The sequence below is a fragment of the Aureobasidium pullulans genome (genome assembly GCF_000721785.1).
Source record: "Aureobasidium pullulans EXF-150 unplaced genomic scaffold scaffold_3, whole genome shotgun sequence".
NCBI lineage: Eukaryota > Fungi > Ascomycota > Dothideomycetes > Dothideales > Saccotheciaceae > Aureobasidium > Aureobasidium pullulans.
In genome coordinates this window covers 450,620-477,337 of record NW_021941023.1, presented here as the reverse complement: position 1 = coordinate 477,337, position 26,718 = coordinate 450,620, and the positions used below count along the sequence as shown (strand labels likewise).

The following is a 26,718-nucleotide window of genomic DNA, read 5'->3' as shown; positions in this document are numbered from 1 at the left end:
TGGTAGAGTCAAATCACACTAGTCCTATACACATCAAACCGCACGATGATTCTTGAATTCAACAAAACTTCCACTGGAAGAAAATGGTGGCGCACAAGTCGTTGTAGTATTCTTGAGCAACCCAACATGCTTATCGCATCATATGAGACCAGATACCGCAGAGCCTTATCAAGCACGCTTACGAGGCGTGAGATGAGCCTCAACAGTTTTCCACCCCAATCTATCATTCCTCCTTCTATAGTGTCCCGCAATGTTTTCCTTCCTCTCCTGTCTTCCTTGCTTCTATCCAATTCCATCAAATATCATCAGCAAAACTCTGCTCTCTGGAACTGTTGACTTTGCTGTAAACACTTTCGGCAGAAGTCACAGAAGAACCTCCAAGATCCCAGCCACAATGCTGGCTATGCATATCAGATGCCCTTCTAACATCGGTCTGGCAATTTGATGTTCCGTCGCCGTGGATGCTCGTGCAGGGAGAAATGTCTTGCTCGGGGATCCACTCGCGGTGATTGTATGAGACGTATTCTTCGTCTGGTGAGTGAGGTGTGAGGTATGGTGTTGGTGGCAGCGGGCGAGTGGATGTATATGTTTTTTGTGATGCTTGAGAATGCATGGAAAGGAGTGATGATGGTCTGCGTGCTGATTTCCAAATGTCTGTGTCGAAGATGGGGAAGCGTCTGGGTGTATTGTTCGGATCGGGACCTTCAACATGGCTGATGGTGGTGGTCGAGCCATGATTTATAGCCGCGGCGCCGTCTCTGGGTCTGAGGGTTGAGCTTGTGAGGTTTGCTCTAGATTCTGATTTTGCTTGAGGTGGGTAGCGTGATTCGCCATCGACAAAAGTCCAGAACTTGTTGGCGATCTTTGAAGTGGTCGAAGCATTTGCTGGTAAAGAGACGGCTCTGGAGGGTGGAGCTGTGTAATCGTCTGGTGGTGTGCAGAGCATGAAGACGCAGAAGCTTTTTGCCGCTTTCTTGACGACTAGTTTGGAGAGAATGCTTGCTTGACTGCGAATGCTATCGCTTTTGAGAGACGTTGACTGGCGCTCGCTCACTTCGTCGTCGGTGACGGTGGGTTCTGACAACTCGTTTGGCTTTCTGCGGACTTGACGACGGGGTTTTGATTTGCGATCCTTGTAGACGCAGATCGAGTCGCGGATGCGCTTTGTGCTGAAGCTGGGAGGGTTCTCTGTCAAGACGGGTGTCGATATCTGTTGACTTGGTGGGTTGTGATGATGTTGTGCTTCATCGTGGAAGGCTAACCAATTTCTGGGTCTGATTCTGCAGAGTTCGGCAACGTCGATGGGGTCCATGCCTGGGAACCAAGTGTCATGGGCTTGTGCCTCATTCACTCTGGTATCTGTGGAGTTTGCCATTTTTGATTATTCTGTGAACTTGAGAACACGGCCGCTTGACTTTGATGTGAGATTTTGCGAATAGCGATCGGAAAATTAGAAGAGAGAGAGCAAGTCCAGCTTGTATGTCTTCATGTAGTCAGAAGCAGAGTATGATTCAGAGATTTCTGCGTTCTCTCTAATTCACTCGTTGCGACTTAGATATCAATGCTTGGCGTTGTTGTATAGGTCAATCCGTGACTTTAGCGAGTATGACTCGAAGCTACCCGCGCGCGCAAATCCATCTGGCCACTTGTCAGTCATTATCAACAGGCGCACAACCATTCTCGGATCCTCTCTGTCCAAACAAACACTTCCAAGGCTCATATGATGTGGTCGAGATGGACTCCAGACCTCACAACCTGCCTCTTGAGGTTGTCCTTCAGATCTGTCAAGCTCTGCCTCTTCGAAGTATTGTCTGCGTCGCCTTGACTAGTAGAGAGCTCTATCACGCGCAAGCTTTGCAAAAACTGTGGCGATCAAGGCTCACAGGACTGAATCCTAAGCATCGGCTTTGTGATTGCCCCCGACTCCTCGAAGCACGCGCTTTCAAGTTGAGATCCGAAGAAACCGAGATGCTGTACATGAGGACGGATATCTGTAATCATGAGCTCCTCCTAACTCTGGAATTACTGGATCGAGATTTGCCTGAGCACTGGTTATGCGATCTCTGCATGAAGCTCCATAAGCGTGTTGCTCAAACAGAGGATGGCTTGACTTATCGACCCTGCACGCTCAGTCAAAGCAATGGACTGTTCTATCGTCTTGCTCCATGGGACTACCAGTTCCAATTCGAGGACGCGCAGCAAGTCATGAAGCGGTACATATATGGGGCCCCTCATGGTCTGCCCTTCGAAATGATCCAGATGGACCAGAAATGGGAATCCATAAGCGACTGGTCGCCGAGAGCGTTGGGCTCCACAGAGCCGTCGCCCTTGATCTGGAAGAAGAGCATAGAAGTGAAGCCGGAGATTGTGTTCAGCAGCGGTCCGGTCCTAACTCTGTGGACGAAGCAGCGCCTCTTCTTCCCCAGCGTATACATAGGGATATTGGGATTGAGATCGCATGACTGGGCCAGGGAGATCGGCCAAAAAGCAGAGACCCACTTTGCAATCTGCTGCCATGCGAACGATACCGGAAGACACGTTGCTGCGCTACTGGATCAGCCTTCACGCTTATGTAGAGCCAGTCCTGAACTAAGACGATGCGATGTGTGCTTGACCGAGTATGCGTTTTTCGTCTACCAGGAATACAACAAGGATAGTGTCGAAATTGTTTTATCAACGTGGACGAGTCTTGGATCCTGCAAGCATTCGTTTCTTCCCGCATGGTTGACCAGCTCTTGGCTCACCAGTGAGCTCACTTGGTTCGGAGAACGAGGCTCCTTCGCATTTCCAAAGCCCTTCCACAACAACACGAGCGAGTTCTACGACCATGCAGCGTTCCGGAGGGCCATGGTTCTTGCTCGAAGCACGAAACGCAACCCTCCATCGGACATGATCGGTCGACTGGAGCCCTCGGTGTCGAAGGAATCGGATGTAATGCTTGTTCAAACAGTCTCTGATTCCAGTGATATCTAGAGACATGCTATCGTACTAGACTCCAAAACATCGCCGTATCCGACTAGGAGGTCCAGTTGGGAAAAGAGGATGTGGCCACAGGAAAGCGGCAAGCAATTTTCTGGCTTGACATGAAGATCAGAGAATGTCAAATGTTGGGGAAAGGAAAGTTGGGCAAATTGGTGGAAATCTTAACAATCATATCTCATTAGGCAGATTGGAATCCTGTGCGTCATCTTGTCTTTGTCGTCCTCCTGGTCAGTCTCTGCCGCCTTATCTCTGCCATTCGACACCTTTGTAAACGCTCGTAATCAGGGTCACAAGGCAATCCAGACCCGTTTTCGTCGTAGCTCTGAGGGTAAGACACTTTGGAGTCAGGAATGCATGGATGGTGTCGTTGGGGTGTGACAATTTCTCGAAGTGCGGCTCTCGGTGGCGTGATCTCTTTGGTGACAATCTCTTGGTACGTGGGCATCTCGTCATTGGTCGCTTGCGGAATCGTGTTCTGTGACATGGCCCTCTCGCACTGTATCGTTCTCCTTTCTTGCTCCTGCCGCAACTCCTTTAACATCTCTAGGCACTGAAGCTCTCTCTGATGAAGGACTTGCAGTTGTCTGTCGTCGTCGCTCGTACCTTTGCCTCCAGCTCTGTTGGTCTGGATGCGAGCCTTGTGGAGATGAATCCTCTTCTCGTTGTGTAATATCTCATTCAACATGTCCTCGAGCTGGATTTGTTTGTTCGGCTCTTGAGCTTGCGGCTCCCATTCGAACTCCGTCTTGGCTTGCGGTACCTGAGATTCGGCAGTTTCCTGTTGCGGTGCCTGAGCCTCCACCCTTTGTTCTTCCGGTGCCCTAGTTTCGGCCTTTTGCTGCTGTGACTCGACCTTCTCAGACGATCGCTGCGCTTCGATATTTTGCTGTCTGACCCAGACATCGTGTTGGTCATAGATATAATCTTCCATCTCGATGAGGAGATCACCAAACAACATGTTGACGGCTTTACATGAAGGGGGCCTGCTCTCGTCAAGTCGGGCAGCCAATTCGAAAGCTCGCCACCTGATCTGATTGTTGAGTTCAGGAAATCCGTTGAAGCCTTGCCTAAGCCAGTGTGCAAACTCCTCGTCCCACAAAAGAAGGATATCGCGATTTGTTTGGGCAATCTTGATGACATCTCTCTTGTATTGGTCGAACTCCTGTAAGCCGATAGCCTTAAGTTTGGGAGGCTTGTTGTTGGCGAAGAAGTCATGAAGCCTTTTTTTGCGTTCCTTTTCCTCTGGTTCTGCGTCGACATAGGCTTTCAGAAGTTGTAGGAATTCGGAGTACTTGATGCCACCACGACTGAGACACTCCTTTTCTACTCTCTTGCAGAAATCCTTAGGGACCCTGCCATTTGAACAGAGCCACGCTATGAATTGGTTCATAGTAAGTGAGTTGAATTCCACCGGGCGTAAACAGTAATTATAGAGAATGTCGTAGACAGCCAGCTCCCAACGTCCAACTTCTACTGGCTTGAACGTTTTTAGCACCGGAGGGTACCATTTCCATTCGTGCGCAAATATCGTAAAGGCGTCTTCTTGTTCCTCGCCATGTCGTCGGCAAATGTCTTCGAAGTCGTCCAAGACTAGATTAATACCTCTTGCACTGTCTTCAGGCAACCCTTCACGTAGGCCGTTTGGTTGACTGTCGTCTGAAGCCCATTCCATGAAGAGTTCTGCAACCTCCATCGCCCGAAGGTCCCGATTGGACATCAAGCGATGGCCATAGATTGATAAATGTTGCTCCTTGAATTCCGGATTTACGTCAGGGTTGAGGACATCATGATTGTCGGCAGTTTGGTCCTTTTTAATCATCGCCATGGCCATCCTTTTCTGCCTCGCCAAGTTAACCTTCATTTTCGATTTGGGAAGCTTCGATTTTTTGCCCATGTTGGCGGTCGTGGTGGTGTACAATGGAAGGAAAGATGGGAGAGTTCGAATGCGTGGAGCACTAGAGAGTTCTTCCTAGTATATACAATGTGCAGCTGTCTCGGCGTTGCTCATGAATACATAGATTGATTCCACAGTTAGATCGGAGTTCCATCAGTTGATTGCTGTCCAAGGATCATATCGTGGCCATGGCGAGCGGGAGAGGAGGTATGGTTCAGCGTGCCTAGGTCGATCAAGCTCTGGTGTTGGCTCGTCACGCAAAATTCGCGTTGACTAGCCAACGCGGCTTCACCCACATGGAGACTGTAAACGGCAGCAGCACCTTCTCCAAGAGCTCGACAAACACACCTTGCCATTTGAAAGTAATCATCCCTCTGCCTTGTCGCATGAGAAAATCGCCAGACCGCGATACTATTCGTATTCAAACCGATATCTGCGTCATATGGGCTTCCATACCATCGCGGGTGCGTACAAGCATGGGCGCATGTACCATGATGATGTCTGACTCTTGTCGATGATGAAAGTATTCGCGCTCTTTGCAAGTCAAATCGAACACAGATGGGAAACAGAATGCAGGCGCCTTCTGTTTCTACAAGTTTGTGGTCCGCTTGATGAAGACCAACGCGCTTTCTGTTTCTGCCTGATGCTGCCTCGGATCTCAAGCCACTTTCCCCAATTCGGACAAACATTAGGCAGAACCGCGTCTCATCCTCGGTCAACCACCAAATACAACATCTTGTTCTCGTATCTACCAGGCCGCATCGCCGTCGCCTGGACCGTGGGACGAGGGGCAAATAACCATATAATAGACGTGCAGGTAGGTCAAGGTGAGATTCATTCCCGTCAGCAGTACTCATCTCATTCAACTTTGACTGTACAACTACCATCCTTACACCATGGCATTCTTCGAAGCTTCAATACCCCAGGGCCTCAGTCCGAAGCAAAGGCTAGAAGTCGTTGGTACCTATATGTACTCTAAATGCACAACAACAGCTCTTACACTGGCATGGTCGTTGCTTGGCCAGAAGCGAACACACGACGATCTCGAAGACAACCAAGGACAAGACACCGAGATGCCCACACTCGAGTCCGAAGTCTCCCCAACTTCTAGAAATCTTCGCAAGCGTGCCCGGGTCTCTTATGTGGAGCCCACCGAGTCCGAATTCGAAAGCGATGCAGATTCTGGCTACAACTCAGACTCGTCAGTCGAGTGGGGCACCACCAGGCAATTCAAGGCAAAGCGTCCTCGCAAGGAAAAGCCTGTGAAGCCTTTCCCCTTTCTTTCTCTGCCCACCGAACTGCGCAACAAGATCTATCTTCTGGCTTTGGAGGATCCTGATGGCATGGTCCTGAATGAAGGCTGGCGTTCACATCGCCGAGTGCCCAAGAGAGACACATTGCTCCAATATGATGACAAAAGTCATTATGCTGGTCTGAGTAACCTCGAGCGCCCTGGCCCGATGTCTCCCCATACCGCGTTCAGGGGAAAAGAAGACCTACGCACTCTGTCGCCTTCTCTCCTTGCGGTCAATAAACAAATTTACGCAGAAGCTGTTCGAATCTTGTACTCACAGCCTCTACATTTCGCCAATACCGCTGCTCTACATCATTTTCTTGCCCCTCTGAGCAGTCAAACTCTATCTCTCGTCCGCGACATCATTGTTCACACATACTCAACCTGGGGCCGTGGAGTGCGAAAAGCAATGAACGTTTCCGCCCTTACTCTGCTTCGTGGCTGCAGTAACCTTCAGTTACTACGCATCGAAACCCTGGGCCACCATTATCATCTCTATAGTCGCAATTACAAGAGGACCGTCGAGGATGACGGCAGATCGCACGGTGCTCTGTTGGCACGGCAAGTCTACCGCGATGCCGCATTTTGGATTGATACCGTGGGTGCAAGCAAAGCACTACAAGTGTTGGATCTGCCTGAACTGCGTCGTGAGATTGTCCGCCAGAAGTGTTGGTCTCAGGAGGCATACGATGATGATGTGGAGGGGCTGAAGTTCGCAAACATGACTTTTGTCGAAGAGTTCACATATCTGGTTGAAGGAATGGGCAAGGGAATGAAGAGGAGCAAGAAGTCATATGCGAAAAGGTCTGCTGCTGCTGACAATGCTGCACAAACTCTCACGTAGTGAGGTGCACCTCTTTCTTTTGCTCAAGCATAACAAAATGCTGTACATACATTTGACGATATATACGAATCTACTATGAAACCCCTGATTGATCCTCACATCCCCTAGCCATGACATGTTGCACTTGGACCTTTTGTCCACAAGTAGCAACCTCTAGTGCGACCTCAATATCTCAAAATTTACAAGCTACAAGGAAATAACAATCCATCCTTATCCATCGCCAACAACAACCCCGGAATCAAAACAAAAAAACAAAAACATCCATCTGCAAACCACGCCAACCCACGTTGTTTTCCAGAAACCCTTCTTATCGTTCCCACCATCCCCAATCCTGACACCAGAAACATACTTTTTTCGTTGCACCCCTCCATCGTTTTCCTTCAAACCATACTATCTAACTCCTGCAGCAAAAAAGAACCGCTGATCAAGATAATAACTCGGAAAGGTACATAGATACCACCCCTTCAAGTCAGAAATATACATGTCAGGTACGTGTACGTTTTTTTCTTGTTCAAACAGGGGATGGATGATCACGGATGTGTTCTCCTCGATTCTGTACTCCGGTCGACCGAGGCTTGTGTGAACAGTGTGTGTGGGATTATTGGGGGGAAAAGATTAATTGGCTTTTTGACATGTTTTGGTCGCGTGTGTTGTCGATCGGGATTATTTCTTTTTTCTTGGACCCTGTGAAGGATTTAGGGAGACAGGAAGATAGGGTGGCTGGATTTCGGAGTTGTGTACGAGGAAGTGGCTTGACTGCGATGGAGAGCGAGAAGTGGTGGCTCGATTGATGCAAGCTTCATTGTGAATGGATGGGCGAGCAAAGTGATCATAGGTTTAACGGATAGGCAGAGGGATATGATTAGGAAGAGTTATTTAAATACAAATAGTACGCTTGGGCGCCGACTATACTATAGACAATATATGGTATCCAATTTGAAACAGAAAGAAGAGAACAACGCTATCCATGAACAGGGGTATAAACAAATAAACAAAGAATCAAGTCATGATCTCATTTTCTACGAAGCTTGGAGAACGGCGGTGTTCTCCCACATGTTGGTCAACATGCTGTGCTCGTCAGGGGTCAATTGGGGCATCACAATGCCTGCATATGCCTCACTGCCATTAGTGCTGCTGCCGCTGCCCCAATCGTTGCCGAACAGCTCATCGCCGGTAGCAGTGCCATCATCAGTACCAATGCTGAAGACACTCTCAGGGTGAGCGACACTGCCAGCCATGCTGCAGCCCATTGCATTGATATCCGAGTTTGTCACGGCCCAGACGTCGGGTGGTGACTGATTCCATTGGGGAGCCGGATTAGGCAGACTCGAGGCCATAGGTACCATGTGTTTAATGTTTTGGCGATGGTGGTCGTCCATGAACTCGACGGGTGGGCCGCCATAGATGTTATCGAAAATGTTGGTCTGACCATTATCCAGTGAGCCGAGCAGACGCTCCCAATCAGAAGGTTCCTGCTTGATGGATGTGTGACCATCAGGTGAGTGTGCGCGGGTAGGAACGTTGCTGAAGGAGAGGTAATCAAGATTGGGGTGTTGTTGAGGGAAGGAGCGCACGGGTCTAAGGTTTGGTGGCGCAGATGGTCGGGCGGATGCGGGCAGTGGTGCGGGGGAAGGATTGGCGGGGCTGTATGCGGGCTCAGAAGTAGCAACCTGGGGTATGTTCGGCTGGCTCTGCGTCCGTATGGCGTTATGATGCAGTGAGATGTTCGGGAAGGTTGCTCTTCGTTGGTCGTTGCGATCGAACGGAGTCTTGGCCATGAGTCGTTGAGCTGCTGCCTTGAATCTGTTCCTTTCCGAAGATGAAGGAAGTCCATGGTTGGAGAAATCTACCGGGTGGATAGCGCCGTCCGAGTTGTGGCGTGACAAAGACGGGTGGTGTTGCTTAGCTGCGGGCTGTGCTGATACGACGGGAGCCGAAGGAGTGAGCTTCTGAAACTCCAATGCTGAGGGCGCCTTGGTCTGAGTAAGAATGTTGACGACAATCGAGATCATCTTCTGATTGTCCTTGACGAGCTTGCTGGTCTCCCCGAGTCCCAGGCTTTGGAATAAAAGACCCAGTCCAGACAAGACAAGAAGTTCATCCTTGTTAATACAGAATGAGAAGCTCAATCCTCTTTCGCTTAGCAATTCAATGATCTGAATGGTGTGCTTCGAGGATCCGGCGACCGCAAGCAAAGATGAGGATGCTTTTGGACCAAGAGAAGCACATACTGCTGGGCGATGGATGAGAGCACGGATGAAGTGGTAGGTCAATGACTGCAAGCAGTTAGCCAAAGCTGCTTTGAGCTCAAATCTCCGGACAACTTACCAGCAAAGGAGAGCGGCTGCTGACAGTTCCGGTGGTTGGTTTGTCATTCGCAAAGGGAAGGCGCAAGTGTGGCGCAAGAGCGTTGTGCCATGCGTCGAGTTCTTCCGACAAAGCCGAGAGTTGTTGTAAAGAGAGGTCGTACGATGAGCGAGCGGGATAGATCTCTTCCAAGACACGAGACAAGATGCGAGCAGCACGGAAAAGTGCAAGAGCGCTTGAGACTCTGGTATACTCACCAGGGCAAGGTGCCTTGAAACCAGTCTCGTCAACATATTCCTCGTCCGCGTCGCGAGGCTCCTCGCAATGAACATCCTCGTCCTTGAGCTGCTTGGGAAGACCCAGAGTCACAGCGGAGAAACTGTCGAACGTCAGTAATAATTTACGAAGTTTCTCTCTTAGTAACATACCAGTCTACTGTGTAGAGCGACCAGAAGACCTTTTTCCTCATCTCACTGGTAGAAGCGCCAAGAGCGAATCGCTTCTGTGATTGATGTAGGCCTAGTCTGGAAGAAAGAGTGACGGCGAGTGCTTTGTAAGTTAAAAGTCTGTCATAATCACCGCGTTGCATGCAGTATAGCTGTGCAAGTACTAAACATTGCAGAGTAGGCATGCTGTGATCTGTGAGTATCGCGTCGATAGCGGCCTGCCATTGTGACTCGTATGATTGCAGTTCAGACGAGTCGCGTGACTGTATTTTGTCAGTTGTGTTCAATTGTGACTGACAAAGACACTTACACCGCTGGACAGTGCTGCGATACCGAAGACTAGGTTCAATTGAGCATGGCTGCAGTTGTCGATGATCTTCTCGGGAGCAGACATGTAAGACTGGTAGAGTTCGAGGAAAGAAGGGCGGTGTAGAATAGGGAAAAGTGGTGCCCACTCTTGGAAGAAGATGCCAATCAGTTGATCAGACTCGAGCCTAGCAGGCGCCTTCCAAACGATGGGATCTGAAAGAGGGTCACGAGGAGCGATGTGTGTACTTCCGGGCAACAGATTCTGGACGTTCACAGCTGGTGATGGACGGCCGAGTTCTTGCACTCTTTTTGAGAACGAGTCTGCGAGAATTAGCGATTGAGCCGACACTATTCAAATACAACCGTACCATAGAAGGCATTTCCACTTGACGTGCCAGCAAAATGAGCATTTGTCCCGTTTCCATCGAGCTGAAGGGTCTGCTGTACTTGGAAGACGTCTTCGCTATTTGTGTTTGGCGATGCCGCAGATGGCGAGGTCGATGTTCTCCGTGTTGAGTTCTGGAAGCCTGATTGTGCGGATGCAGAGTGCAGTTTAGAGAGCATGTCGATCTTCTCGTCCTTCTCGTCGAGTAATTCTTTCAATTCCCTGACCTCAGCTTCTAGACTCCGTACTCTTTCTTCGAGCGATTCTGTGTATCCTCTAGGGAACGCGCGACGACTCAATTTGTCGCTTGTTTTGCATTCGAATCCGACACTGGTGCATTGCGAACAACTCGGGCGAATTCCGTCACATCTGATCTTCTTGCTTCGACATCTGCCAAACGCATCAGCATTGGCGGAAGAAGGCGGAAAGTCAGACATACCTGTCGCAAGCTTGTGCGATACGGGCTTGGGCACTTGACCCGACCTTGATCACCTTCATAGGTAAAATGCCTGGCATGGTGCCGGTGTGTGCTTGTGAGTAGGTAGTATATCCAGTAGTTCACAACAGTAGGTTGAGAGTTGGTTGGGATGGTCGGTTTTGGTGAGCACGAGATAAGCGGTTTTCGAGGGAGAGGCTACCGAAGGAATGGTGCATGCGAAGGGAATCGGATCCAAGAAGTAGGGTGCATGGAAGGAGGCGTGATTTATGGTTATGTACGTACAAGTAGAAGTGTGGAGATCTCGAGTGACGAAGAAACAAGGCCTCATGGTCAATCGGCACAGGACCAGTGCGGGACTCGAAACGCAGTCCGAGTCTGGGGTGAGCACACACCAGCGGAAACCCCCAGACGCCAAATTCCACTCAAGCCTCTTGGAGTGCTCGAACTAGACCGAAAACGTAGACAAAAGCCTCGGACCTGTGTCGGCGGTTCGACTCGAGCACTTCTGATTGGCCTCTGAGACAAGACTGACAACTCTGACATGACCGGTACTCTTGGTCGTTGCGGGGGAGAGCTGGACGCGTTGGACGATCATAAAGTCTAACGTCCTTGATGGCGCCGAGTTTGAGGCGGCCCTGCCTCGTAGTTACTCCCGTGAATCTCCGAATGCTTTTGATTTATCAATGCAGGATATCGATGCGTGCGATCATTCGCTGGTTGCTTCTCTGGATCGAGTCATCAAGCCAGCTAGTCTTTGTGGTGTTGCGCTTGAAGCTGACGAACCCAGCGGAGTAGCAGCAACGTGGATGAGAACACGGAAGCGTTCGAGACCAGGCTTCAGACCACGACCGAAACCGGGGGGAGGCTGTTCCGAGTCGATTTTAATCATCTCTGTACATAAGCTCAGCATTCGTGACTACGTAGGACCAGATTTGTCACAGTCAGTGAATGGGATCTACGGCCGAACTTCCCCAGAGCCAAGTACCTGGGCATGTATATCAATCAGACATGAGCTTGATCAAGGTGGCCGTCATGTGGAATTCGATTGCCACGACATGAGCGAAGCATGGGCATCACGCAAATACGGCAGTTGGGCCACCAAAGCCTGACTCATTGGTACCAAAGTTGAGAAACTTTGTCACCTGTAACGCTGCTTTCTTGTCGCACAAATTTGCATCATTTTCTCTGATTTGAAAGCTTGCGATGACTGTCGTTGTCGATCATTAATAGAAGCTGTCCTATTTTGCTGATTACGGGCGTAGATGATCACGACTGTGAAGCAATCCGAGGCTCGTACCGCTCGGAAGCTGTCATGACCCGTGCAAAGTTTGGGACGCCGTGGAGCAACCAAAAAGGGGGTCGTTTCTCCAATCACAGAAACAATGGAGATAAGGTAGACGTGGGGTCCCGTGCTGGGTGCGTGATCGCGGTGCAATAACCACGTTTATGAGACTTCCAACATCACAACAACTCAAGCTGACGCTGAGTTTGCGTGTTGCAGTGTTTTTCCACTTTTTCATGGCTAGGCTCATGAAAAGTCTTCATCTTGCTCAGCATCGGCTCCCGATAAATATCTCAACACGGTTTCGCTTTGCATGAGTTGAAGCTTCTACAAGCAAAGCAATTAGCATGTGTGGAGCAAACATCAATGTACTCCGTGGTCAGGCCGGAAGCTGTGCAGATCTTCGGAAAGGGGTCCACGTCGCCAACTTACCTCGTCTTCATAGTAGCTGTAAGCTTTCTCCAATAGTTCACTTTCCAGGAATCTGAGTCGCTTTGCAAGATGCCAAGCTCTTTCCCTGATATTGGTGCCGTCGCCGTGTTGCGCGGCATCGACCTGGTCATCTGATCCATAGAGATCCTGTAGCTGACTCGCGATTCGTTCTTGCAACACACTCACTGCTCGGAGATGATAGACATCCCACAAAGGGTCCTGTTCTAGGATAGACCGGAAATCTTCGAAGCCGTGCACCGGTTCGTCTTTCCATGTGGCGATCAGCTCTCGGTTACCTTCAACAGTCTGTTGGATTTGGAACGAGAGTCCGTCCTCCTCGTTGACACAGATAAGCCAGATGTAGGCACCATCCCAACTCACCCCGTCTCCAGATTCGACGATCTTGAAGCCTGGAGCACAATTCGCAACTGCCGCTTTGGCTCGTCCAAGTGGGTCGTCTCCCGGGATGGAAAGGTCGAGAAATAGCTCACGGGCAGACTCCATTTCGTCCTCAATGAAGCCGTACGAGAAGAGCATCTCACAAGCGCCTTTCTTATCGCCATATGTGATTGTAATCTCGCCATTCTCCTCGACGGTCTTTCCATCACGTAATAGAAGCACCGCATTCCCTTGGTCATCAACTTCATAGATAGCAGCGGTGCCGGTGCCGGAAGAGTGGTTGGCCATGTCAATGCAGGGTACCATGCAGTCACCCACTCCGGGATACTCAAGTGCCCTCGAGCGGTAGAAGGCATCGACTTGCAACCAATCGTCAAATTCAAGAATACCGTCAACTTCGTCCCACCACTGCTCCGCGCACCACGGCAGGCTTGATGTCGCCTCACGCAACTGCTCAAACTCTCGGTTGAGTGAGTTGAGCTTCGCGGTCAGAGCAGGAGCGAGGGTAGTGCCAGTTAGTAAGTCACATTCCGCAGGAGCCCAGAAAGTAGGTAGCATCTCCATGGGTAAGTATTTGAGGTATTCGGTAAATGGGCTTGATATGCCCTTCTTTCTTGGGGCGGAGGGGCATGCGGTAAAGGATTGCATGAGCAGGAAAGTCAAGATTGCGCCTCTTGCAGTCTGACACATGGTCAGCTGGTGTTGGAAAGATAGTGCGTGATGTAGAGACGGGCCTACACTGGACAGAGCTGTTGGAGCTTGAGCATTTGTGAAGTTGAGCTCAAACTTGTGATTGCGCAGCAGCAACCAGAAGACTCAGATGTACCAGTATATAGAGGACGAGGGAACAGGAGGCTTGGAAATGTAAAATGGAAAGAGGGAGCACCTACCCTTCCAAAACCGTCAAGGCTATCGAGAACAGAGCGGAAATCAGAATCAGACTTTGCATGCTCATGGACCCTCTCCAAGGACAGGATAAGTTCTCTAGGGATGGTCATGAGAGGAGGCTCTTCGCCACCTTTGAGATGGCGCTTCGCAATGACAGTACAGCCATGTTCTTCTTTACCTGGCAAAGGACCAATCTTGATGCCATCGAACGAGACCGAGTTCAAGGCAGCCCATGCCGGAAGGGTATCAACAGGCAGTGACAGCCATGCGTGTTGTTTGCCGTCTCGTATCATGGCTGCAGTGTATGCAAGAACGTCGAAGGTGACGTATCCAAATGAGATTGTTGTCGGTATGTGTGAAAGCAAAAGCACTCTGGTCGCCAGGCAGGGTTGGCTGGCAACCAGTAACAACGCCCGTGCACTCTGGACACCCACTGACGCATCACAAGCTGCGACGGGCTATCACAGCGAGGTATAGCGCAAATGATTATGGGAGGGTGTGAAGTACAGGCTACACACTATTATCCGATGGACACACAGACGGCTGTTGTGGAAGAAACCATCTGAAGACATGTCTCATCATGTCATGCATGAGAACGGTTGCTGTCTCTGGTGTGCGAGAGCAGAAGACTTGTGAGGCGGGCGTCCTTAGCGAGCACAGAGTCGTTAGCTTGCTTGGCAGACTCGTTGTTGACATGCGGATAAACAACAACATTTCGAAGTCGAGCTTCTTCAACAGAGTTGATCCCGCGACATCGACATCGACATCTTTACTTCTCGACTTCGACATCCAGCTATTCTTTTCTTGATGCTGTCGACGCCACACTAACCACTTCTCCTTCTCACCCCGCCGCCCTTCTCCATCGTCGCCGCCCAAGCCTCGGCGCATCGCAGTCCCATTGTCGCAATCCCTCGACCGTCGCATTTCGCCGCACCAGAAGCTGCCCCATCTATTTCTACCAGCCATTTCCACCCACCAATCGTCGCAATGCCTCAATCCGACAGCCCTTCAGCCGCCACCAGCTATGGCCAGGTCATTGAGTATATTCAAGGTCCGTGTCGCTCGAACACGACAGTACACAGGAACTTGGTCTAACAGCAACCAACAGACCGCCTCTACTTGGCTTCATACACACACAAGCCCAATGCACAAACGCCCTTCCCCTACACAAACAAGTCTTCCAGCAAGTCGCCGTCCAAGCGCTCCGCCAGATCCCAGTCGACTACAACCACCACTCCTTCGCTACCTCCAGTCTACTTCTCTGTCGACAAGCACTTGCTGTACAATGCCTTCCATGCCGACTTTGGCCCGCTCCACATCGGTCACCTCTACCGTTTTGCCGTCATGCTGCACGAGGTGCTTGGAGATCCCGAGAACGAGGGCAGACCCGTCGTCTTCTGGTGCAACGCAGACTCAAGGAGTATGAACACACTTAAATGATACTTGGTAGCTTTTGTTACTAACTGCTAAACCCAGGTCGCGCAAACGCTGCATGCATCCTTGCTTGCTACATGATCTTGATCCAGAACTGGCCACCGCATCTTGCTCTGGCGCCCATTGCCCAGATGGACCCTCCATGCATGCCTTTCCGTGACGCTGGTTACAGTCAGGCCGATTACGGTCTCACCGTACAAGACGTTGTCTACGGTGTGTGGAAGGCAAAGGAGGAGGGCCTCTGCGGCCTGAAGGACTTTAGCCTTGAGGAGTGAGTTGGACGCGGTTCCACCGATAAAGAGCATCAACTGACACGCATACAGATATGAAAAGTACGAAAGAGTCGACATGGGTGATTTCAACTGGATTTCTCCCTCATTCTTGGCCTTTGCCTCGCCTCAACACCAGCCCACCCATGTCATTACCCCCACGGACTCCCAATGGGCCACTCTTCCTCGCTCCCTCTCTGCTCTCCATCGTTCAACCTCTGTTCCTCAACCATTCAAGAATGTCCTCTCGCACTTCGTTGAGCGCGGCATTGGTCTTGTTGTTCGTCTCAACTCTGAGCTCTACTCCCCTTCGTACTTCCAGGCTCTGGGCATCAAGCACCTTGACATGATCTTCGACGACGGCACATGCCCTCCTCTCAGCCTGGTCCGCAAATTCGTCAATCTTGCCCACGAGATGATCACCGTCAAGCGCAAGGGAATTGCTGTTCACTGCAAGGCCGGTCTCGGAAGAACTGGCTGCTTGATCGGCGCCTACCTCATCTACAAGCATGGCTTTACCGCCAACGAGATCATTGCATACATGCGCTTCATGCGTCCCGGTATGGTTGTTGGCCCCCAGCAACATTGGCTTCATCTCAACCAAGGCACTTTCCGCGAGTGGTGGTTCGAGGACACCATGAGAGAGAAGATCGCCGCTTCCATCGTCCCTGCAACTCCCACAAAGGCCACCTCTGGAAACAGCAGACGCCTCGCTAGCAACGGCCAAACTTTCACTCCTCCCAACGGCAGCACCAAGCGTGCTGCTCTTGGTGAGATCAGTCACATCAACGAGCAGGAACCTGCAACTTTCGCCAGCAGCACAACCAGCAAATATGCCGTCAATGACGAAAACCTGCCTGCACCAACACCCGGCCAGCCCCGTAAAACTAGCAAGGTTTACGGCCATGTCACCGGCCGCAAGGTCACCAGAACTGAAAACGAACCTTTTGAGATCAGGCCAGACACTGAGATTGTCAGCATGCAGCGCACAAGTCTCGGCGAGAGTGAGAGCGAAGAGGAGCAAGCACTACGCGCCTTGACCTCATCACGAAAGGCATCGCAATCTCCAGTCAGCCGCAGCGGCAAGCGTCGGGCGGTTAGCTGCACCACGACGACCACCACAACAACAAAGTGGGGCATGGAAGAGAGCGACGTCGAGAACCGTCTCACCGAGATCCACGAGGACTCAGCAAGCCCTCGCAAGCCCAAGACCCCTTCGACCAGATCTGGCAAGGGTGACCTCAGCATCGGCAAGCGTAGTTCGCCATCACGCCGTAGCACGGAAGGCAAGACCAGTGTTCGCAAGACCAGTGGTCGTGTCGGCAGTGTTGGCGCCAACGTGCCTCGCACGCGTGCTTCATCAATGAACACGACGTAATCATCCGATGTTCAACAACCTCTTTTCACCACAACCACAGCGTGCTGTTTTTACCACTGCATAGCGATCTTCATCGAGCGCCTCCCACCAGCATCTAGCGTGCTTTCTTCGCATCACCATTGCATCCGCGGCCACACGAACAATCTCAGCGCATCTGCATCAAGGGCCTTGAATCCAAGGCTCCTACATCTCATGGCATTCGGCGCTTCAGCCTGTCATCGAAGAGTCAATTTCGTATCTCCTTTTCTTCTTCTTTCTTGCTTCTTGCTTTATCTTGGATGGGTTATGCATGGGGTTTTCTCAATCTCGCATCTGGAGTTTCGGATATGGGATGTGCAATCGGTGCACATCTTCTGGTATGGCGTTGGTGTTTCGTCGAAGAGGAAATGGGCCATGAATGAAAAGGTCAGGGTGCGGGGAGGTCAAAGGGGATGAAGTCTTCTTTATGGAAACGGAACCATGTTCGGGGATCGGAATGTTTTTGTTCTTTCTGTTACGAACTCTTGTCGTGTTCCATTGTGGACGCAATTGAAAGGCTCTTATTCATCAAACTGTCTTTGTCTCTGTGATCATATTTGTGGAAGTGTTCAATCTGATCTTTGGTTTCCAGCTCATGGTCACGAGGTGTGGTACCCAGGGGGTTCGCCAGGTCAAATGTTGGATTGTGATGTTTTACAATCTGAGATGCTTTGACTGTACTAAATTGACCGCAATTCGGGTCGATGAAATATCATACTCTCTTCCATGTCTTCCGATGATTTGAAGTATGTAGGAGAAGTGGTGTGGTTGTTGGAGCTGTCTCTGTCTCTGCCAAAGGTGCCGAGAGGGTAACCCTGGTCTGCTCAGAAGAAATGCAAATGGAAGATATCCTCGAGCAATTCCAAACACAGCCATGTCGCCATGCCAGAGATTACTGTTGTGGCTCCCTTCCAATCGTTGTCTCAATCTTCTCCATGCCTCTCCCACCCCCATTCACCAATCCTTGTTCGTATAGGCAGCAGCAAACCCCCAAACCCCTCTTATTTATTACTCCCCCTTGACATAATCGACAGGCAAATCCATACCCACCCTCCTCGCCGTCAACCTAACCCTCTCCTCCTCATTCATATTCATCCCCGGATTATACCTTTCCACAAGAGTGACATACATCCTCTGCGCCTTCAAATAGATAGCCAACTGCTCCGCCTCGTCCACTTTTTGCCGAAGCGTTTTTGTAGCGCCGATGCCGTCGAGACCGGAGGATGAGGCGATTTGGGAAGAGGTGGATTGGGAGTCGGAGAGGGAGGCTTGGGTGATGGGGGAGAGGGGCGTTGTGGCGGGTGTAGAGGCGAAGGTTTGGCGGAGGTGGGTGGAGAGTGGGGAGGGGGTTGCGGAGGTTCGGGGTGGGAGTTCGCGGAGGAGGGAGCGGTAGAGGCTGCGTAGGGTTGTGGGTGTGGGTGTGGACATTGTGTTTGTGTCGTAGTCTTTCGGTGGGTTGTGGTTTGTATGCGCTCTTCGCAGAGGTCGATTGGACTTGTGTGGCGGGGTTGCGATTGAGCGATCGGAGAGTTGTTTTGATGCGACAAGAGTGATCTCGAGCTTGATTGCCGGGCTTTGGAAGAGTTTGATTGTGGATTGTGGATTGTGATGCGATGGTTGATGGAAGGTGCGGCTTGAATGGATTGCGGCGAAAGATGGATGCTTCGGAGGTGCTTGGGCCACATCTGTCTCTATCAATCTTGCCGGTCCATCTCTTGTTCACGTTACGATAACAATGGTCCTTCTACTTTTCAGTTCGACATGAATGATCATCTGGCTTGACTAGCTAAGTACTGATCCTCGTTTTCACTTGTTTCACCGTGGCTTTGCAGGCTTCATGATGGTCATCTTCCCACGAACTTCATCCACGCCCACTTATGCCTGAGGCTTGAAAAGTGCCTCTTGAGTGTCGTAGGTATAGGCTAAGTCCAAGTGCCAGTAATTTGGCGTGGTCGGTTTTGTAATCAACCAGGCTTCATCAAGAGCCTTGACAACTTCCTCTGGCAAGGGCCCCTTTTCGACATCCTTGAGGTTACCCTCGAGCTGCTCTTGTTTGCTCATACCAATGATGAGTCCATCGTTACCACCATCCTTGATGTTGAGTCCACTGTGGTGAACTACCCAGCGCAATGCCGTCTCGATCAGAGTCAGGTTGTGCTTCTCGACAACAGGCTCGATGACGCGCAGGGCATCGAAAGTGGCATCTCTGAAGTAGCGCTTGCGGTACATGAAGCCCATCTTGCCAACGGAATCACTGTAGCGACCTTCTGTAGGTACTTCGCTGGTCTTGTACTTGCCGGAGAAGATGCCTCCAGCGACAGGGTTGTAAACGACAATGTCCAGACCATAGCGACGGCATACGGGGATCAATTCTTGCTCAATGCTTCGAGTGATTGCGTTGTACATGCCCTGGTAGATGGTAGGACGGACCCAGTTGTTGTATTTGCAGTGCATGACAATCTCGGCAACCTCAAAGGCTGTGTAGTTGGACAGACCAAGCTGGACGAACTTGCCCTGCTTGTGAGCTCTGTTGACAGCCTCAAGGGTCTCGGTGAAAGGGACGGATCGGTCGGGAGCGTGGAGGTAGAAGATGTCGACGCAATCAGTTCCCAGCTCAGCTAAACTCTTATCAAGGGATGCGAGGATGCTGTCTGCCTTGTGCATTCCAGGTTCATGAGGGTAGCACTTGGTGGCCAGGGTCAGACCACGGTCCTTCCAGCGAGCATCCTTGGTCCAGGCTTCTTGCTTGCCTCCAACGTAGGTGCGAGCAGTATCAATCTCGTTGTAGCCTTGAGATTGGAGGTAATCGAGAGCCTTGTTGTAGTCGGCCAGATCAGTCTGACGAGCACCTGATTCGGTGTCGGGACCCTAGTATTGTTAGCATCTTGTTGGGACATAGCTGTGTTAGAAGCCTACAAAGGTCATGGTCCCGAGGATAACTCGCGGCTTTCCGGTACCTGTAAGCAACATGTTGGATCGATGGATGGGTTTCAGAATTGACTTGAGTGGTACAAATGCACGTCTCATAGAAGTCTATGAGAAAGAGAAGGAGGAGACAGTTCAACACAGACAAGATGGATATCTGATGGACCCCTCATCGGCAGTGACGAAAGAGGCAGCTACTATGGAGTTAAGGCTACTCTAGTAGATTAATACCGAAAGGCTAGCTTTGCCGACTTCCTGCGGCAGAGGCTCGTTGGCTTGTGACGATGGTCAATTATCAGAAAGTCACACCGCCATACCATCTTGTCATTTGCTCGGATACACAGACGGAATAAGCTCGTGTCCAAGTGTTTGACAATCGAGCGCAGCTGACGAAGATCCCATACGAAATATCCAACGCCCGGAGCGCATTGTGGTGGAGTCAGTAAGGGGAAGTTCAGCCTCGTAATCACGCAAGTCTGTCACGTTGGCTACTGGCACCGCCGTCCCTTATCTCGTCAAATCAGGCATAGCAGCCAGTACAACCGCGTGCATGAATCCTAACAAGTCGTCGCTGGTCCCGCCGCCCCAGTCCTCTAGCGCTCTTTCATCCTCAGCTACAAGTCCTGTACATATTTCCAGGGATACGTCGCCCTTTACCGACCTGCCCCACCCGGATGCCTTGGAGCTAGACGACTACAAGAAGCACCCCGACGAAGACGAAGACGACGACGACTTTGCCTGGGACGACAACTACGACCAAGACGATAGAGGCATGCCTTCAGACCTACGACACGCTGCGGACAGCAGGTCGCACGCTGCTCCTCTACTTTCACCCGAGAACAAGCATCGCGACTATGCTTCCCCTCCTGGCAGTGCTGCTCTACGAGAGCGCCGCTCACGCCTACGAGAACGCGACCCGGATGTGGCCGCCGCGCATGCCACAAAGCAAAAATATACATACGCCGCTGCATTTCTCATTCTCAGCTTGATCTCTTTCACCATCCAGACAGAGACAGCTGTGTACATTCAACATTCATTGCATTGGAACAAAGCATACTGCATGCTATACTTTACCCACGGTAGCTGGGTCCTGCTATGGCCTACACAACTAGCCATCCTGCGCCTGCAGAAGTTAAACATGCCCTGGGAATCCTTCTGGCGCAGACACAAGGCCATTCTACGAAGCACAGCTCAGATGGTCGAGCACCAGAAATTGGACATACCACACCACATGCAAAAGCAATCGCCTATCCCATATTTCATCAAGATGACCTCCATGGTCACTTGCGCACTCACTGTCGCTGGCGGCAGTTGGTACGTTGCTGTCGACCTGACCACCGCCTCAGATTTGACAGCCATTTACAACTGCTCCGCCTTTTTCGCATACGCTTTCGCCATCCCTCTGCTAGGGGAACACTTCAAATGGAACAAGGTCTTCGCAGTCGGCGTCGCCATCGTCGGTGTCTTGGTCGTCGCATACGGAGACGTCAGCCCCAGCAAGCACGGAAGTAAGTCCGGTGGTGGCGCAGGTGGCCCTACAGCCCCAGAACCCGAAGAGGCGTCCAACCGCGCCCTCGGTAACCTTGTTATCGGTGTCGGCAGTGTTCTGTACGGCTTTTATGAAGTCTTGTACAAGAAGGTCGCTTGCCCACCTGAAGGCTGCTCTCCTGGTCGCGGCATGATCTTCGCCAACACCTTTGGCTCTCTCATCGGGCTTTTCACCTTGACCGTCCTCTGGATCCCTATTCCTATTCTTCATTACACTGGCATCGAGACCTTCGAACTCCCTAGAGGAGAGGCTGCTTGGATGTTGATGATTTCAGTTCTCGCGAACGCCACATTTTCCGGCTCTTTCCTCGTTCTCATTTCCCTTACCTCTCCAGTATTGAGCTCCGTCGCAGCTCTACTGACAATTTTCCTGGTTGCTGTTGTCGATCAACTGCTCCCTCCACCACTCAACCAGCCTTTGTCAGGTGCAGCTGTTGCAGGTGGCTTACTCATCATTGTTGCATTCTTGTTGTTATCATGGGCCACATATAGAGAGATGAACGAAGAGAGGCGGAAAAAGGAGGCCGAGGCCGAAATTGAGAGTGACATCGAAAGTGTCATCTAGGCGAAATCCCGTTCTTCGAGAGATACATAGATAGACTTGAATCACTACGCGACGATGATGTCGTTAAATAGTAGTATGGCTGCACCCCATAGCCTTTTTTTACACATACAAATTACAACAAACGAACGCTGCATTGGGTCGGCGTTCTTGCACATTCCGAGTTTACTTGACACCGATCTCATCTTGCCCTAGGTATTTTTTTTCTCCAAATTCGAAAATTCATGACATTTCCCTAAGTGACAAAAGAGATCTATGGCTAATCCTTTCCATCATCATCATCTTTCATCCCACGTTCCCTCGTTCTCATCCTCACTCAGTACCCATAGGCCTCTCCCTTCCAAAAGCCAATTCCTCTCCTTCACTACTACCACTGCTTTCCTCATCACTACTGGTATCCTCCGGACTCTCGAATGGATCAGACATTTGCCTTTGCAACCCGGATCTCTGCTGTTGATGTTGTTGTTGACGATGATGATGATGATGACGCTCATCTTCCTCCTCACCATCGTCATCGTCGTCGAGAGGAATGCGTTTCTTGGCTTCTGTGGTTGAAGGACGACGTTTGACTCCCACGACCACATTATCCCCTTTTACATCCTGCTGCTCTGCTTGTTCTTCGGATTCTTGAGGACGATCGTCATCTTCTTCTTCTTCTTCTTCTGAAGAGGATGAACTATCCTCTCCTGAACTAGACGAGTATGCAGAAACCACCGCTTTTGTGGTAGTTCTATCCTGTGCTTGTGCTTGTGCTTGTGGTCCTCCTTGCACACCGATCAACTCGTTGATCTGGCGCTCGGTCACTGCGGATAAATCTAAATCGGGGAGGTCGGAAAGCGGTTGCACGGGCATTTCAAAGGCTTGTTGGATGGCTGCCGCGTCTGCTGTATCTGGATCTTCGTTTTCGAGTGCGGAGGATTCTTCGGCTTCTTTTTTGCGGGCGGCGAGGCGGAGGGCCAGTTTGTTGCGGGCCCGGCTGGGTGTTACGTTTAGGGGTGCTGGTGGGTTGACTGAGCTCGGGCATGGTGGGGTTTGCTGTGTAGAGACATGTTAGTAAATTGTGATATGATGCTTTGGAGTGGAGGAGTGTGTGTTCTTGTGTCAAGTGTGCGTACCTGGCATGGAGTAGTGGTTGGGTTTGTGTTTGGCTTCAAAAGGCACGAAGGGGCAAAACGTGCAAGGAAAGGGAAAGTGGAAGAAAGGGAGATGTGAACAAAAAAGAATCTTGTATAGTACAGATAAGACAGACTCGGAGGAGAGTGACAGAGAAGCTGTCGTTCCCGTCCGAATCATGTCTCGTCGTCAATCGTTATAGCCAAAATCTCCATTACAAGAAGCCGGTGACGCCGATGAGAGATAATTGGTGCTGTTTCCTTCTCTTTCCATGCAAACAAGTTACAGACAAGAGGCAACTGGGGATAGGGAAGGGGGACGGGTAACAGGCAAATCTTTCAATGTGCAAGAGTGTGTATGTGTGCGCGATAACATTCATCGGAAGTGGTTGATGTCGACATCGTCAAACGAGAGTTCACCGACCTGCTCATCATCGTCGACTGCTTGCTCCCTCTTCTCGCCGCTTATGGACGCTTCAAGATCATCATCGTCGTCATCTCCGTTGCCGAATCCACTGAGCAGGCCAGATCCTGTGTCGTAGCCACTCGCATCACCCGCCTCTTGCAATGCCATGCTGTCAGCAGGCACGAGACCAGCGTTTGAGAGAGCGCTCGAGTTGTTGCCGCCTGAGAAGTTGCCACCGATGCCGGCCTGTCGGGCACCGAATCCTTGATCGGGCTTGACACCGCCCAGTACAGCGTTGTCCCTGTCTCTGGTCTCGGAAAGGGTGGTCTCGAGATACTGGTTCCATTCGTCGCGAGTGATACGCTCCATGATCTGTTCGCCGAGGACCTCCGGGGCTTGGCGATCTTGCAACTTCAACACTTCTTCTGCGATCAAGGTAAGATGACCCATGTATCCAAGACGCATGCCCTTCTCCTTTTGGGCGTCATCGGACGCAGCTTGTCCGTCCAGGATGCGTTGAGTGACATCGGCTTGAGAAGTCAAGTCGGTGCAGTTGGAGTGGCAGAAGAGGTCAATGGCCAGGGTACGGTTATAGCCGCGTTCGAAGCTGCCATTAAACACTTGTTGAACCACATCGTATACAACGTTGTGGAGGAAGTTGTTCCAAGGGAAGCGGAAGAAGAAATCCTACAAAATAAGTATGGAAACCCGTATCAAAAGTGGAAAGAAAACTCACAAGGATCGTAGGTACGACTTGATGCTCAACGAACATGATCTTCAACAAGTCTCCGACGACAGGAGAGCCGTCGACATCGGCTTCCCAAAGGCCGTTGTCGCCTTCAGAACTGTGCGGCTCGGGCTGCAACGTAGCCGTACTATGGCTTGGGTCCTCTTCGTTGGAGCTCGTGGCAGACTGACTAGTCTTACTAGTAAACAGAGGGGCAGGTCTGTCCTCGGGATGCGAAAGCATATCAACGTCTTCTTGATCGGTTCGGGGTTGATCTGATAAAGAGTTGAGCTCAGATTCTTGAATGTGTTGTTGGAGCTGCTGGGTCAACAACGAGACGCGGCGCTTACCCTCAGATTGAGGTTCATTGCCCTCTTGTTCAGGGCTGTCAATGTGTAGCTGGCTGATTCCTTCTGTAGGAACAGACTTGTCTTCCGAGTCTGGCACGTGGTGAATGCTTGATGGATCGTTCTGTTTTGTTAGTGGTGGCAGGCTTGTGTCTCCTGCAATCTCGTTGAACTCGTCTGCATCTGAAACGGCCACCTTCTCGAAACCATCCTCCTCGGACGCGTTTTGCACTTCGAGTCTCTTAATCTCTTCTGGTGAGCCGCTGAGGTCGTCATCCGGTCTTTGTGCGTGGTGGAATCCGTGGCTGTCGACACTACTTGCAAACGGTTCGTGTTCATCGTAGGAAGAGCCTTCGATCGGTTGCCCTTTCAGGCGTCCTTCAAGCTTGAGCTTCTCTCTCTCCTCGTCTCTGTGCTTGATCTGAGCATCGCTTCCACGCTCGTTCAGGAGAGCCATATTGCTGCAGTGCAAAAGTTCGGCCATGAGTTCGCATGTCTTGAACCTGTCAAATCCAAGTGGTTGGATTTCCTTGCCGAAAGCAGTTTTGAGGCCAGGCTTCCTTGCTCCAGCGCTTCTGATTAGGTGCATAAAATCAGGCACGTGAGTTGCAAACTGGCGAAGCAGACTTCCTAAGTAGATGGGGTCTGTAGTTCTGGGCTCGGGTCCAACCTGATTGTCGAGATCGTAGTCCGAATTGTTCTTGCGGATGACTTCGATGATGATTCCAACTCCGACCGTTAGAGCGTTACCTCCTGACAGCATATTCTTGATCAGGATAGTTGTGCATTCGTCCGAGACCAGTTGTCTGGTCAGTTCGTTGGGACCAATAACGGTCTGGTCCTGAGTGGTAGCGTTCGCAGAAATGGTAATAATTGCTTTCAAGAAGTCTCCAGCAGCTGTTTGGGTGGAAGCACTGTTGTCAGGTCCGAGGTACGACAAGAGGACGGGGATAAGGTCCTGTGTTTGCAACCACTTCGCAAAGATATTAGCAAGTTAACAACATGGAAAGTTCGTCCAGACTCACATCAACAATTCCTTGGCCTCCGGGGGCTTTCTCAAGACTGATAATCTTGAGTAGCAAGTCCATGATCATGGGGCAGTCGACATGTTGTAGCATATCAGGAACAACGTGGTCCAAAGACTTGAAGAACGCCAGCATCTCATCCGTCTTCTTATCCAGCAAAGATTCATTGACCTTTGTGAAGTAACCAGCCTGCAGAGGATCGAGCGGGGCTGGGCGACTGACATAGTGCCAGAACTCGCGGAGGTAGTTTTGGTATTCCAGTACGGCCTCTGTTATAGACCAGACATCGGAGGAAAGAACCTCGCACGCGACATAGGCGTACTTTTTGCGCAAGGCTTCACCCTTGTCTTCTTCTTCGGCTTCAGGAGCCTCGCCGCCAGCATCCGACTTGTTGAGCGACTTTGAGCGCGAGCGCGAGGCAGACTTCTTGAAGAAGCTGATGGGTGATGATCTGTCGGCGTCTTCGTCCTTACTTGTAGAAGCATTTTCGGGGTGCGGGGGCTTATCGGCAACGACGTAGTCCAACAGCTTCTGGAGGGTTGATTCCTCTCTAAGGAATTCGATGAGTTTGGAGTTGTTTTGCTTGAGCTCCTGGATCAGGTCGCTCTCGTCGAGCAGCTCCTCGAGCGAGACATTGGGCTTCTCGAGGATGGAGTCGATTGAGGAAATGTTGGCATAGCCGCCGAATCGCCAGAACATGGTCGGTCAGGTAATGCCTGACTCCAGTGAGGAGCGAGGACTTTCGGATGGGGCGTGTTCGGGAGCTTCTAGATAGAGATTGACGTCTTGGACTGGCCTTTGCATGCCAGGGTCTGGGGTCTTATGCGCGTATAGTGGATAGGCGTGACGCGAGCGGCATTCAGGACCTGTATCTAGTTGGCGCTTGTTCAGGCTTCAGACAGGGACAGGCAGCTTACATGGCGCTTGCGGTACGTACGGTGAAGAATGCTCGAGTATGCGAGTTGCGCGAGTGTGTAACAGACGGAGAAGTTGGAACAGGCCGACGGGCCTTCGCTGTCGCTTTGCCAAGCTGTAGATTTGTGTTTGTATCAGGGCGATCTCGGGC

General features: G+C 51.0%; 13 protein-coding genes across 13 annotated transcripts; 4 read left to right on the top strand and 9 right to left on the bottom strand.

Annotated features, from left to right (window-relative positions):
* Positions 1–129: 129 nt before the first annotated feature.
* M438DRAFT_126900 (uncharacterized protein) lies at positions 130–1,490 on the bottom strand. Its single transcript, XM_029898791.1, has one exon. The coding sequence runs from the start codon at positions 1,373–1,375 to the stop codon at positions 296–298; it is 1,080 nt and encodes a 359-aa protein (XP_029763735.1). The 5' UTR covers positions 1,376–1,490; the 3' UTR covers positions 130–295.
* Positions 1,491–3,202, top strand: M438DRAFT_127148 (uncharacterized protein). The gene has a single exon (XM_029898795.1). The coding sequence runs from the start codon at positions 1,606–1,608 to the stop codon at positions 2,971–2,973; it is 1,368 nt and encodes a 455-aa protein (XP_029763734.1). The 5' UTR covers positions 1,491–1,605; the 3' UTR covers positions 2,974–3,202.
* On the bottom strand, positions 2,904–4,003 carry M438DRAFT_342702 (uncharacterized protein). Its single transcript, XM_029904820.1, has one exon. The coding sequence runs from the start codon at positions 3,938–3,940 to the stop codon at positions 3,185–3,187; it is 756 nt and encodes a 251-aa protein (XP_029763733.1). The 5' UTR covers positions 3,941–4,003; the 3' UTR covers positions 2,904–3,184.
* Positions 4,004–5,772: 1,769 nt separating this feature from the next.
* M438DRAFT_371935 (uncharacterized protein) lies at positions 5,773–7,014 on the top strand (the record flags this gene model as incomplete). Its single annotated transcript, XM_029908312.1, has 1 exon — positions 5,773–7,014. The coding sequence occupies one exon, from the start codon at positions 5,773–5,775 to the stop codon at positions 7,012–7,014; it is 1,242 nt and encodes a 413-aa protein (XP_029763732.1).
* A 1,019-nt stretch (positions 7,015–8,033) lies between these two features.
* M438DRAFT_266991 (uncharacterized protein) lies at positions 8,034–10,977 on the bottom strand (the record flags this gene model as incomplete). Its single annotated transcript, XM_029900147.1, has 6 exons — positions 8,034–9,290; positions 9,343–9,700; positions 9,750–10,030; positions 10,078–10,397; positions 10,445–10,851; positions 10,901–10,977. The coding sequence occupies 6 exons, from the start codon at positions 10,975–10,977 to the stop codon at positions 8,034–8,036; spliced, it is 2,700 nt and encodes an 899-aa protein (XP_029763731.1).
* A 1,241-nt stretch (positions 10,978–12,218) lies between these two features.
* M438DRAFT_127016 (SET domain-containing protein) lies at positions 12,219–14,337 on the bottom strand. Its single transcript, XM_029898794.1, has 3 exons — positions 13,904–14,337; positions 12,615–13,694; positions 12,219–12,509 (listed from the first exon to the last, which is right to left on the bottom strand). Exons 1-3 carry the CDS (start codon positions 14,192–14,194, stop codon positions 12,429–12,431), a joined length of 1,452 nt encoding a protein of 483 aa, XP_029763730.1. The 5' UTR covers positions 14,195–14,337; the 3' UTR covers positions 12,219–12,428.
* M438DRAFT_126892 (uncharacterized protein) lies at positions 14,303–14,979 on the bottom strand. Its single transcript, XM_029898790.1, has one exon. It carries the CDS (start codon positions 14,865–14,867, stop codon positions 14,412–14,414), a length of 456 nt encoding a protein of 151 aa, XP_029763729.1. The 5' UTR covers positions 14,868–14,979; the 3' UTR covers positions 14,303–14,411.
* On the top strand, positions 14,889–16,982 carry M438DRAFT_371932 (phosphatases II; the record flags this gene model as incomplete). Its single annotated transcript, XM_029908311.1, has 4 exons — positions 14,889–14,952; positions 15,010–15,321; positions 15,378–15,606; positions 15,659–16,982. 4 exons carry the CDS (start codon positions 14,889–14,891, stop codon positions 16,980–16,982), a joined length of 1,929 nt encoding a protein of 642 aa, XP_029763728.1.
* A 698-nt stretch (positions 16,983–17,680) lies between these two features.
* Positions 17,681–18,508, bottom strand: M438DRAFT_342698 (uncharacterized protein). The gene has a single exon (XM_029904819.1). The coding sequence runs from the start codon at positions 18,426–18,428 to the stop codon at positions 18,009–18,011; it is 420 nt and encodes a 139-aa protein (XP_029763727.1). The 5' UTR covers positions 18,429–18,508; the 3' UTR covers positions 17,681–18,008.
* A 367-nt stretch (positions 18,509–18,875) lies between these two features.
* On the bottom strand, positions 18,876–19,970 carry M438DRAFT_332044 (putative aflatoxin B1-aldehyde reductase; the record flags this gene model as incomplete). The annotated part of the gene is made up of 2 exons (XM_029903455.1): positions 18,876–19,868; positions 19,917–19,970. 2 exons carry the CDS (start codon positions 19,968–19,970, stop codon positions 18,876–18,878), a joined length of 1,047 nt encoding a protein of 348 aa, XP_029763726.1.
* A 372-nt stretch (positions 19,971–20,342) lies between these two features.
* M438DRAFT_290195 (uncharacterized protein) lies at positions 20,343–22,002 on the top strand (the record flags this gene model as incomplete). Its single annotated transcript, XM_029901706.1, has 1 exon — positions 20,343–22,002. A coding segment is annotated over exon 1 (1,527 nt), but the record flags the coding sequence as incomplete, so codon positions are not given.
* A 213-nt stretch (positions 22,003–22,215) lies between these two features.
* Positions 22,216–23,245, bottom strand: M438DRAFT_126958 (uncharacterized protein). The gene is made up of 2 exons (XM_029898793.1): positions 23,151–23,245; positions 22,216–23,070 (listed from the first exon to the last, which is right to left on the bottom strand). Exon 2 carries the CDS (start codon positions 22,885–22,887, stop codon positions 22,348–22,350), a length of 540 nt encoding a protein of 179 aa, XP_029763724.1. The 5' UTR covers positions 22,888–23,070; positions 23,151–23,245; the 3' UTR covers positions 22,216–22,347.
* Positions 23,246–23,523: 278 nt separating this feature from the next.
* M438DRAFT_267337 (SAPS-domain-containing protein) lies at positions 23,524–26,351 on the bottom strand (the record flags this gene model as incomplete). The annotated part of the gene is made up of 3 exons (XM_029900175.1): positions 23,524–24,240; positions 24,290–25,600; positions 25,653–26,351. 3 exons carry the CDS (start codon positions 26,349–26,351, stop codon positions 23,524–23,526), a joined length of 2,727 nt encoding a protein of 908 aa, XP_029763723.1.
* Positions 26,352–26,718: the final 367 nt, after the last annotated feature.